The sequence below is a fragment of the Botryllus schlosseri genome, chromosome 8 (assembly GCF_051294905.1).
Source record: "Botryllus schlosseri isolate E-star chromosome 8, Bs_hap1, whole genome shotgun sequence".
NCBI classification, from domain to species: domain Eukaryota; kingdom Metazoa; phylum Chordata; class Ascidiacea; order Stolidobranchia; family Styelidae; genus Botryllus; species Botryllus schlosseri.
This window is the reverse complement of record NC_137243.1, coordinates 8,407,369-8,420,485: the sequence shown is the minus strand read 5'-3', so window position 1 is coordinate 8,420,485 and position 13,117 is coordinate 8,407,369. Positions and strand designations below refer to the sequence as shown.

Below are 13,117 nucleotides of genomic sequence, written 5' to 3'. Positions count from 1 at the left end.
GTGTTGCATACCCAGATGAGCGACTAGCTTCCGAATTGTATATCTTGATGATGTTATCTAACACTGTAGCAAGTTTCAAGATTACCACTGTTCCGACACGGCACTGAAATCAATGAGTGGCGCTTTATCAGGTGTCGGGATCCTGTCTGCTGCACACTAAATCTGGCAATCTGGGTACTAAGCAAGCGTTGCGTATCAACTATCTTCTTTTGTCAAATACAAGCAGTCCAAATGAATATACGGAACAGCTTATTCAGAAGATACGTTAAATGGCGAGATTCGCAAGATTGCTTGCTCGTCCGATAACAGTTGAAAAGGAGAATGAAACAACAGCAACAGCGAAATATAAAGGTTAACGAGAACGGACGGCGCAATAATTAACCAATCATCAACCAAACAGAACAATTAAGAGGTGTCGAGGAAAATAACGGAACGCAAATAAAGGACAGTTGAATTAAACTGATTCACTAAAACATCCAAACTGATTAACTAAAAACATGACTCGTCAAAACACTCCCCCACTTGACCGACTATGATCGGTCAACAGATTCTTCTATCAGCTAATCTTTCCAACTTGTCGTTCAACGAAATCCATGGATCAGGTTTCAACGAAACGTCCTTTGACGCAGCTGTTTTAACTTCACCTCTGTGGTGGATTCGTCCCAAAGCAGTAGGCAATATTGTGTCTATGTCGAAATCCCGAAACGCAGGGGTGGAAACATCAACAGTTGATACCATACACTTAGCGTCAATCAATGGTTCCGCAGAAACGTGTAACAATTTGTGGTGGGGTTTCCCACAGCGAGTGACAGAACAACGCTCCTTACATTGATGAAAATGCTTCGGGTGGTCTTTGTGTCCTTTCGGGAATAAGCATCTAAAACACACTTTACCAGGCTTCATAACCAAGTCAGCCAATCGCTGGGCTGGTTTTAATTTCAGAAATTTGAAACAATCTTTCAATAAATGAGGTTTTGAGCAGTAGGTGCATGATAGCTGGACGGATTGAACCACGAGAGACTGGGCAGAAAATGAATTGTCAGGTTTATCGGTACCAACACTAACCAGCTCATCTTTATGTGGGGGCTTTTCACGTACGTCAACAGGGCAACGCCCATTCTGCGACTTACGCAACGATTCCATCGTCGCCAACTCGGTTCTTAGAAACTCAAACAGGAGATCAGAATCAGGAATCTTATCGGCTTCGATCAAGGGGCTAGTTTTTCTGATCCAACGCTCATGCAACGTACCAGGCAACTGGGACTCTAGTACCTGTGTAAAGAGTTGGTCCCAAGAGACGTCATACTGCGATAAAACGGCCCTTTTAGCAGTAGCGGCATCGAGAAGTTGTCTGACTTTGTCGATCTTAAATTCTACTTTCTCACCCTGTAGTAAGTCTTCGATGTGATTTCTCACGATCGCTTGCTTCTTTCCGTACCTTTTAAGAACGGCCTCTACTGCAGGCTCATAATTCACTGCCGCCGAGGGGAAACCATTGAGAAGGCCGGATGACGAACCTTTAAGAGCTGCCTTTAAATACGAGATTTTGTAAAACGGACTGACCTTTGGATTTTTGTGAACCAATGGCTCGAACGACTCCCAAAATGCCGGAAAAGTCAAAATATCGCCATTGAATGTAGGCGGCACTATTCCACTCGGGAGGGATCCAGCAGCTTTTTCCGCTTCTTCGGCAGCTTTCAGCGATGAAGACTTGGATTTGGCAAGAGGAATGTGTACAAAATAAATTTCTTTTGATCTTCTCATGCCATCAATGATTTCGGTCTTGAAATCACCATCGTCAAGCTGGTCGACTTTTGAATCCACGAATGCCTTGAGATCGGTCATTGATATTTCTACCGACCGTATGAAGACCTCAATTTCTTCGACGAAGGTGGAATGTGCATGTTTCTTCTCCAGAGCTTGCAAAGACTCTTAAGAGGTCAGCATTCATGCGCCTGAACTTCTTTATAACAACCTCGTGTAGACATGAATGTTCAGTTCTTGCCGATGAATGGTTATCGGACTGCTGGCGAATTTCTTCTAATTTATCGGACTGCTGGCGAATTTCTTCTAATTGGTCTAACGGTCTTGGGCGTGTTTCTGCTTGATCTCCTTGAGCTGCAGCTGAAACTTACGGTCAGAAGCTTCCCGATCTAATTGCTGCTGCTGCCGATCGAGATCTAGCTGATGCTTCATCATCTGAAAAAGCATAACCAGTTCAGATGATGTACTCTCGGTGGTGCTCAATGGAGAGGGCTTTGGTTCTTTCTTTTGTGAAGGTTTGTCGGAATCTCGGATTTTCCCTAATCGGTCAGTCAATACAGCTTCGCTCCCACTTGTAGCTTCGCCAAGTTCTTGTAATTCGGGTCGTAAATCGTCGACCGTCATCTTAGCTAATGGCTTCCAAGTCGGTGCCAAGGTTGGAGACTTGCGGGAATCCGTTGGAGACTTCACAAGAGACATCACTCAAACGTATGGAAACTATTTAGATGTTCGCAGATTTAGTGCCAAGCAGAGTCGATAGATCTTCGTTGGACAGCAGAGTCTTGAATGTAGACTAATACCATGCGGTGCCTGAATTGAAGAGCGTATCGAAGATATCGGCTTTAATGGGCTTCTTGCGAATTGTTCCGACACGGCACTGAAATCAATGAGTGGCGCTTTATCAGATGTCGGGATCCTGTCTGCTGCACACTAAATCTGGCAATCTGGGTACTAAGCAAGCGTTGCGTATCAACTATCTTCTTTTGTCAAATACAAGCAGTCCAAATGAATATACGGAACAGCTTATTCAGAAGATACGTTAAATGGCGAGATTCGCAAGATTGCTTGCTCGTCCGATAACAGTTGAAAAGGAGAATGAAACAACAGCAACAGCGAAATATAAAGGTTAACGAGAACGGACGGCGCAATAATTAACCAATCATCAACCAAACAGAACAATTAAGAGGTGTCGAGGAAAATAACGGAACGCAAATAAAGGACAGTTGAATTAAACTGATTCACTAAAACATCCAAACTGATTAACTAAAAACATGACTCGTCAAAACAACCACTAACTGATTATAGTCTAGTAATTTCGTTATCAAAGTGGAGTACCTATAAGCAGGGCATGGTATGGTATGGTATGGTATGGTATGGAAGTATGGTATGGTATGGAACGAAATTTCGGTATGGAATATGGAAGAGTGCAAGTATGGTATGGTATGGAAATTTCCCGAGTATGGTATGGAATGTTATTTCCATACTTCCATACTTTTCCATACTTAGCCAGTTTTGCCAGAATCATTGCAGTGATCCTACTTTCGATTTGTCAAATTGATTGCAAACCTCAGAAAATCGCCGACTGTCTATGTTCATATCTCAAATTGCGATTTATCACTCACTCACCCCGGTCGACATCTATTTTAAGACAACAAAGTAGCGCTACGCGCATATGAAGGAAGCTAATATTAATAAGTAATATTTAAATCAAATCAAATCTAAATATCATATAAACGAATGAGATTCGACCACTGTCGCGTAACAACTTGCATTTCAACTTGCACTTCCAGTCCGTAAACTACCAAGAGAGTTTTAAAATCCTAGATTCTGAGAATGTAAAAGTTACATAAATGTTTTTATCAATTTGTTGAACTTGAAAAGTTATCATTGTAATTCAAACATAAATATAGCGTGTCTTGGAGAGCCATTACGATATGCCGGCCTCCAACACCCATTAAACTTCTTGAAATTTGGTTATCTATGATGACAGAACAGACATCCTGATCTTGCCTAACGAATCTAATGTGTGGCCCACAGATTGGTGGGTAAAATAGATATTTATTCCGCTGTTTCAAAATGATTGTAGGGATGTAAATTTATATTCCAAGATATATTCTAATGCAGTGGTTTCGATTTAGGGTCCTTACGTTATTAACCTTGTTTATTAAACGTCTGTATGAAAGGCTGATCGTATCTCTAATATTTAGACCTATTATCTCATTTGCAATTCAGCGATTCGTATTATCAATGCCTCCAATTAGCGAGAATTGACTTGACAGCGGCACGCGATCTCCCGCATATACGTTGTTATTTCAGTCGCATGCGAAATGGTGGGATAGAAATCACCTGATTCGTTATAATAATAGTTCATATGTATATTCAGGTAGATCGCGGACTCCCTAATTGATAGCATAGCTGGACTTGTGACAGACGAAACGAGATATTTCTTTTGAGTTATGTAGCGTGCGAAAGTGTAGCTTATGGCGGGTCATATCTAACAGCAGGAAATTTATCTGGCCCATGCATTGTTTGGCATTTACACATGTAAATTGATGCTACCTCGCTACATTTGGAAATATTTCAAGCCCTTCCTATTTTTTCGCCGGCTTACACATACATTTGACGGGGGCGCAACAATGCGTGTACACTGTACGGTCACCAGTTCACTGCTCATTCATTTCATTGCGTGCTGTTCAATTCTGGGATCTTGACTTTCACAAATAGCAAGTCTTTACAGACCAAAGTCTGACCAAATTTTACTGGAGGGAGCAATTTTGAAGGGCGGAAATATGGATTTCAAGTTGTGGGGAGTAAAGAAAAAAGGGTTGGGAACCAATCTTCTAATGTTACTAAACCTTTGGTTTATGTAATTTTGTAGATGATGTTACTGCTAGCAGTCCGTTACCACACTAGATTTACATGCCATGCGATTCTGTTGTGATTTGCAAATAATCCCGTGTGTAGGCCTATATATGCCTATTGCCTATATTGTACGTTCCGTCATCGACGATTAGGCAGCATACATTGCTGACGACATATGATATAAAGAAACTGTGCATATCATTGGTGCATCAGGGCTGTTTAAATGGATGATGTCATCCAAAATAATTAGAATAAAAACGCCGCAACATTTCCACATAACAAAAAATAGAATATCACTTGAGAGGTCGGGTAAGTCGCGAAAGTATGGAAAAAGTATCAAATAGGGTATGGAAGAATGTTGCTATGGTATGGAAAATTGCCAAGTATGGTATGGAGCGATTTGGTGGGTATGGAGTATGGAAAATTCCCATTCCATTCCATACCATACCATGCCCTGCCTATAAGTGTGATATGCCATTTAACGTAAGGCTAATTGTTCGATTGTTGCGCTGCGACCTGCGATTGACCAAACCATTGATTCAGTCGAGCGCGACCTAACAATGGGATAAACGGGAGTTTCCGTTCGATAGTCACATTCGATAATTTCATACTCAAAAAAATCGTCTTTTGCTACTCGTCGAATCATTAAAATATTCACTTGGTGCAGATGCGCATATCGGGAGTATAGGACTGGTAGTGGAGATAGTGTAGTGGCTACGATAAGCGCCCAGCACGCAGACGAACTGGGTTCGATTCCCGTCGGAGGTTTATCTGGGCTCTCTTCCCTGCCGTTGCCGTTCTTACGGCGACAAAAAAGCCCAGACAAAGACCCGACGAAAGAAAGCACTCACAATGAATGGAAAGAACTAGTAGAAAGGGCCGCGGCTTCAAAGAGATCAACATCGAAAAAGAACTGTGACAATCTAGGCGAGGTGGATGTTAGAGTAAAGGATCGCTACTGATGCGTGTCGTTCGACATCCTCCTATCTGTTCATGACATCGCATTGTGTCTTATCGCATTGTACATTGTGTATGACTTGTTCAGATCAAAAATATAACCCAACCATGTTATGTTATGTTATGACCTTTTTTAGTCAACACCACTGCAGCAGCACAACGAGATTTCTAGTACAAGTTTTTAAATCACCAATTTTCTAGTCCGGTAATCTAACTTTTGTAGTCTCCTCTTTTCCGGATTCCAAAATATGGAAACGGAAACCCTCTAGTATAGTTTATGATGAATTAAAATATAGGCAATCACAGGTGCGACTTCGCTCGTCTCTGGCTCGCCTCTATTTTTTGCCCAATTTGTGAAATAAAATACGCAAATTTCGCAATTTTGAGAGTAAAATTATAGAGACTGTACAGTCTGTATAGTAAAATGTTCAATATTACATTATAAGGGAAGGTCTCATTTTTGGTATTTAGGCTTTCCCCAAACGGTGGTTGACGTGAAATAATTCTCGACACTGAAGGGCAGTAAAACTTCACTGAGTTGCTGCAAAAGGTAATCTGCAGGCTGCAATCGGTGCCGCCTTCAGTGCGGCAAAGGAAATCGTGATTCGTGTCAGTGTCAGATGCGGTGGTGTTTCGACTCTACAATCTACATGTAGTTTATGATAACTTGAACTAGTGTGTCTTTTTTAAAATTCTGCCATGTATAGTTGGGTTTCTGAAAAAATGAAACGGCAACCATTGGGGGGCATTTGGACGAGGATGCCCGCATGTTGTCTGTTCATATGCGTATATCTATATCTATGCTATATCAGCTGCTGACAATCCCTCGATTACCCGGAGCGTTTCTTGACTCCTTATGCTGATACTTATGCAATCTAAACGTGGCCTGGAGTATTTGGTGCCATGTTATTGTTCAGTGTTGAACTTTTCAGCAAGTAACCGCGTACGGTATTATGTAAAAAGGAAAGGACGTAGTTTATTTTTGTCCTTGATGTTTTTGCGGCATATACACCGACTCATGATACACATACACACGATCTGCGCATATGCATACCATGAGTGCATGATGTGCATATGCCGCTGGACAAGGAAGTGCAGATATAGCCTTTACAGCTTTCTAAGTCATGCACCACCCCTCCATGCTATCCCAGTAATGCATGAGCGCCAAGCAGGGAAGCCGTGGATACCAGTGTTACTAATCAGGTCTTTGGTCTGACCCGGCCGGGAATCGAACCCACGACCTACCGATCAAGAAGCCGGGCGCTTAACCATTACGCTATCTTGATCTCTAAGGCTCCTTTTTTTCCTACCAATGCTGTCCAAATTATGAAACTAACTGGGATGTAATGCACTACCCCTATTTGAGTGAGTAAATATATGCGAAAGGGGATGTAAGTGACTATCGTGGTTTTGCTCTGAATTTGAAGACTGTGGTATTTTTGTCAATCTAGTGTTATTTTGTTATGAACCTAGAGTTGCAACATGGCCAGTTAGTTACAAATCCTGGTTATTTAGTTTTTCTTCACAGTTCAATTAGCAGGGCACATAAAAGTTTCATAATTTGACTGCATTTGTTATGATGTACTATGCCTTAAACAAAACATTAGGTGGCAAAATAATAGAACCACTGATTCAGACTGCCAGTATTACTTATAATTGACCCTCATCCTTTTTATAGTCTAGACTTCTGTATTGGCCTACCTATCTTATGAAAATTCAAAGGAAGCAAATGAATGATATGTTAATAAAAATGTTCTATCTGTTGTCTGATAAATGACACATGCTGTAGCCAACTGCATAATCTGTCATTAGCCCAGATTGTCCAAATGTCCATTTTACTGTAGATTGAAATTGAAATATTGTACCAGAAAATTCTTGTCAAAGTTACACATTATGGATGCAGTAAGGAAACGTTATCTGTAATAGCATTCACAATCATTTACAGATTGCTGGCACTTTAATAGATAGGCTAGCTATGTCGACAAAGGGTATCATCACAAAAACTGTGTCATTGGTAGCATGCTTCCGAAGTCAACGGCTTCCAATCATAAAACATGACCTTCGGATGAATCGCTGCCAAATAAGACGGTGTATCAAGGTAAAGCTATGTTTTCATTCATCATATTCTTGTTTTTCTAATATATTATGTTATATGTATGAATTTCGATTCCCTCAAGATATGTTTCCTATGCAGATATATGCATATGCAAATATATACTTCTTGTTTCAGACATCAACACATTTCAGCGGCGAAGTCGACAAATCCAAAGAAGCAGCAAAAATCCAATCTGCTGGCGAAACAATATTTAGCAAAATCATTGATAAAACTCTTCCTGCTAAAATTATATATGAAGACGATGAGGTAAAATTATATTTCCAACCAGAAGTTCAATCAATTTCTGTTGATCAAAATTACCTTACTGCCACTGAACTGGATTATGGCTGGCATATTACTATATAAAGGGGGTAGGCTACTGTGGAAATATACTCGAGTACTATTAGAAATACGGTAGCCATTTCAACGGCATGTCAAAGTATACCTGAATAAGAACTTGAAAAAGTACCCGAGGAGACTAGTTATAACTTGGACAACTGGAAAATTTTTCGCTTCTAAATTAGACTAGAATTAGAATTATAACTGCACATTTTTTCCAAATTAGATTTGAATTAGAAATGCTGAATTTGCGAAAATTTAGAAATAGAATCAATTTCATTTCATATCAGACCGGTGAGAAACACGCGAAAGGAAAATGTCTTTACAGCAAGCTTGGCTCGTTACGCACTATACAGTTCTCCTGTGGCATTTTCAGGAAAACGAGAAATCAGATTCGAATTAGAGCATAGAAACATTTCACAAATTAATTTAAAATCAAATTACCAGCAGTTCGCTCTATTTCGTCTAATTAGACAACTGAAGTTATCTAGTTGTTGAATTCTATACTAGAAGGGTGTTTGTGATGTGCTCTAAAATAATGGAATGGGTCACATTATCACCGATTCCTAATCATGATTTTACTTTAGATGATGCAAAACCATCCATCCATGACCCCCTTCCTATTGACAAAATACCGGTAGCAGGTTGTTAGGTCTTTCTCTTCCATAACAGTTGAAATAGAAAGTTAGAGAAAACCAAAACAGCTTCAACAAAGTATTTGAGTGCTGTGGAAATAGGGTGCAGTCATTTTCTACTGACACCCTCTGAATGTCAATATCCAAGGCGTGCCTAAATTATATTTGCTTTTTTCCATTGTTCAGTGTCTCGCTTTTCACGATGTTGCCCCGCAAGCACCTGTTCACGTGCTGGTCATTCCGAAAAAGCCGATCTCTCAAATCAGCAAGGCAACCAACGAAGACGCTCCCTTACTCGGTAAGCGATGTAGAATACAGAGATGAGCGGATTTGAAATTTCTATGTCCTAATCCAATCCAAATCCGAACTTTCAAATCCAAATCCTGATCAATAACTTTTTCATATTCAAGTCTTATGTCCAATCCTAATCCGATTCCAACTGGAAATTCAGAAAAAATACTAATTTATGCAATGGAGGGATTCGAAAATTTTCTTTCACAACCAACGACGATTCACTTGATTCAAGATAACTTAGTAACCATGAGTACATTAATAACTGATCTGAATAAAGTTTGTCGCCATTCGCCACACGACATTTCAATCTCCCAGAAAATAAGTAAATCCAATCCAAATCCTAATCCGTTCCGAAAAAAATGTCTTATCCAAATCCAATCCAAATCTGACAAAATTTCACAAATCCTGTTTTTCCAAAACCTAATCCTAATCCATGCTCATCTCTGGTAGAATAGTACGAGAAATGTCTAGTCATCGACTCTTGTCATGTGACGTCATTAAAGTGTTTCTTTGAAGTACAGAACTTTAATATACAATTGAAAAGTATATTCATTACGAAATAAACCCTAATATTTTCGACTGACACTCGTCAGGGTTGATGGTTAGCAACTAGTAGAGAATTGAAAAAACATTGTATGTCAACAATCGTATCACCAAATATGCCTTCTCCGGCATGAAATTTTGCATAATCGGCACAAAGAGATGGCCTAATCTCAATGTACTATTTTTAGATGGTAAAAAAACTCCCGTCAACACAAACTAGGTCTAAACGTCATTGAGACGACGATTTCACAATAGTTTGAATGCAGAGCTATAAAATAGGTTCGCTATTCTCCAGAATTTGCTTGATAATGAAATTCTGTCAGTATGATATAGAAAGTTGCCATTGATGTCATGACCTATTAGAGGCGGTCAAGATATTGCTACTCTGGATGAAGTACAAGTAATGCCAAAGATTTCTACTCGATTGCAAGTAGAAGTAACTATTTCCAGGACATGTCAAAACTACTTCTAGTGGAGGTAGAAAATGAATGGAATGAAAGTACTTGAATAATCAGTTTAAAAATGGTTATCTGATCCAGGGGTCGCATACTATTAAGCAATTAATCAGAGATGTATCTTCGAAAATATATTCAGTTACCAAGTTATGGGAGCTGTTTCATATGATAATTGAACTCATAAAGGTGATGCAGACTCATACCAATACTATCAATTCAAATGGCAAAAAGAAAAGAGCTTTGAGTAAAAAACCTGTTCAATTACAAGTGGAAGTAGTCTAAACGCATATCCAGTAAGTAAGTAGGTAATTGGTGCAAGTGGGCCAAAACTCCCTGGGTGCTCCGAAAAAGTGGGAGCGCTTTGTTACCGCTCACCGCTGTTATATATTGAAACACAGCGTAATGGATCCTAGGCGTATATCATTTTTGCAGGAAGAGAATATCAAGTATCATTGTCTTTCCATTTCAATCGCATTTGCTTGCTTGCTCAGCTGTGTACTGTGTAGTGTGTGCCCGCATTTGAGAATAACTGTATGCAGTGGCGTGGTCAGCCAACGGGGTGAAAGGCATATTTGCCGCCCTCAAATTTTTAACTTGAACGTTGTGACGTCGTCTGTGTTCTCTGCGTCACAAATGATCTGCGACTTCACGGTACCATTGAAAAAGTTGGCCTCTCCCGTCATATCTGACACTGCAAACTTTCTGTATGTTTTAGGTCATCTTCTGAATGTTGTCCGCATTGTCAGCGAGGAATTAGAACTGGACGATGGCTATCGGGTGGTCATCAACAATGGCGTGAACGGGGCGCAGTCGGTTTATCATTTGCACATTCACATTCTTGGCGGGCGGCAGATGACTTGGCCTCCAGGCTGAGGACTTGGTTTGCGATTCCGTATACCTCTGTCCTAGTTTCTCAACGCACTTCGCTGCTGTTTCAAATGCCAGCAAGTTTCAACTTTATATTGTTGACGAATCAATAGATAATATATACATTCAAGTCGACAATTTCTACTGAATCCATACTAGTCAGCCCTCAAGTTTACCGGACCACGACCTGACAAATTGATCTCGCCTTCCGACACATACCACATTACCGGAGTACTCCGGAAAAGTAGAAGTACTTCGTTGCAGACCACATCTGCTACTTGCGCGCATCTTGGTTACAAACGTTACATCTGCAGCATACGTACTCGTAAATATTTATTGGCGTGGTGAGCCAGACATTACTGACTGCCATGTAAACATGGCATTACTTGCACGGGTCGCCCTACAATCTGCTAATCTCAAAGGACTTTCCGAATTTTTAACTGTTCCGTAGCAGTTGTAAAATAGAGCCATGCGTATTTGAAAGATAAATATATTTGGATGTGTATTATTTTCACAGTTTTTTATAATCAATCGCTCTATATCAATATCCGTACTACTAAGACAGCGTCGAAGGAGCTCATGAATTCAACGGAGCTAGATAACAAAATATTGAAACCTCGTCTTCTGTTAATCCACCGGGTGCGAATGTTAAACGACCTCGTACCGGTGGTGAAACTTGATCTGGGAAAACATCCTCGCCACGGCATCGTAGCATGGATTGAGTTGACATTCGACGCATTTACGGTAGCATTCGAAGCAGCATTTGAAATCGAGGTACCACGATGTCATGCACGGACGGAAGCACCTGTTTGATTAAATAGTAAATTCGGTTTGCTTATGAATAGTTACTACAATCAAATATATGAATGTGTAATCTCTCAATACTTGCTGCCCTGGCGGACGTTTTCTCCAGTTATTAGTTACGGTTACCATACGTCCTCTTCTCAGAGGATTTGTCCTCTCTTTTTTTGACTTTTTTGAAAGTGTTTTCGTAGGAAGCCCAAATGTCCTCTTTTTTGAGAATTTTGGTGAAATATATGGAAAAATCGACTTAGATACAGTAAATCAGCACTGAAGTAACGCTCCACCGGGTGTTTCAGTAGCTGGGCCGGAAAGTTGACCTTTTTTTAGTCAACCGACCACGATGTGGGAAAAAATTTACCAATTTTGCAGGATTTTCCTCCGGTTTTGCAATTCTAAAAAATTTGACAAAGTGTCCTCTTCAGATATCCTAAATATGTTAATCCTATTATTAGTTTAGTGGACTGAGTCCATGCTTGAACTGCAGAATCTCGGTCCTAACTAGGCCTGCACAAATTCGAGCAGTCATGCCCGAGTAATCCGATTCCTATTTGAGTATCACGTATCACTCATGACGTGGATGATATGGACCTTTATGCAACCACAAAAATAATCCGAGTTTTACATCCAATTATAGATAATTTGGTATTTTTTCGGCCATAACAATTTCATTGCGCTTTGACACTCTACTTCACAGAAATCTAATCTAATCTAAGTATGAGCGAAAGGGGCAGCATAGCCTTCCATTTCGGTCTCTATTTTAGGCTAAAAGTCGGTATTGTATTCTATTACCGGAACTGGATCTTCAAATGAATCAAAATCTTTTCGGGTTGTACTTTCCTCTTACATGATAGTTAGGAATGCCAACTTACCATATGTGGTAGAAACTCTGGCATGCGTACACCAATCCCCACATACACGCGCACGTACCACCACACAATACAGAAAGCACGATGTAGCAACAATTTTTCATCGCCCAGAAGGTTTTGTAGCTGCAGGTCCATACTCCGTCGATTGAATGACTTCCTTCGGGCTCGGCGAAAGCATCTTCGAACATCACCTGCGTGAGGTAATTCGCTTGATACATCGATCTATAGCTCTATACCGTTCATCGGCCTGCTTACCCTGACATGTTCGTTGACACTTTCTGGGTCTCTGTTCTCTAGATCAACTCCAACATCTTGTCTGATTGTCTGCGCCATACTTCCTTGTGGTGGATGCGGTCAAGCAATGTAGAACAGATCTCTTGCAGTCGCGAACCGTTTGTGAATCTCTGGCCAGAATACATACCCGTTTTAATCGCTTTAACAATAAAAATGCTTTATCCCTTCGGTTGTTATTGAAACGAATACGCTCCCACTCCCATTGTCATACTTCTGTTTGATATTGACTCAGACGCGAAGGTTCATACCTTAACTGTTCACGGGGTTAGTTTTTCAATTGAATCTCTGTCTCTAGGAGAAATATTTTGCTATTTCGTAGTTATGGTTACTAAGCAAAGACTT

At 40.3% G+C, this 13,117-nt stretch overlaps 2 protein-coding genes across 2 annotated transcripts; one reads left to right on the top strand and one right to left on the bottom strand.

Moving 5' to 3' along the window:
* The first annotated feature begins 7,495 nt into the window (after positions 1-7,495).
* On the top strand, positions 7,496-10,949 carry LOC145444725 (putative HIT-like protein Synpcc7942_1390). Its single transcript, XM_080322733.1, has 4 exons — positions 7,496-7,681; positions 7,814-7,945; positions 8,839-8,950; positions 10,660-10,949. The coding sequence occupies exons 1-4, from the start codon at positions 7,559-7,561 to the stop codon at positions 10,815-10,817; spliced, it is 525 nt and encodes a 174-aa protein (XP_080178859.1). The 5' UTR covers positions 7,496-7,558; the 3' UTR covers positions 10,818-10,949.
* Positions 10,950-11,285: 336 nt separating this feature from the next.
* On the bottom strand, positions 11,286-12,950 carry LOC145444727 (caveolin-3-like). The gene is made up of 3 exons (XM_080322734.1): positions 12,737-12,950; positions 12,485-12,672; positions 11,286-11,616 (listed from the first exon to the last, which is right to left on the bottom strand). Exons 1-3 carry the CDS (start codon positions 12,812-12,814, stop codon positions 11,460-11,462), a joined length of 423 nt encoding a protein of 140 aa, XP_080178860.1. The 5' UTR covers positions 12,815-12,950; the 3' UTR covers positions 11,286-11,459.
* Positions 12,951-13,117: the final 167 nt, after the last annotated feature.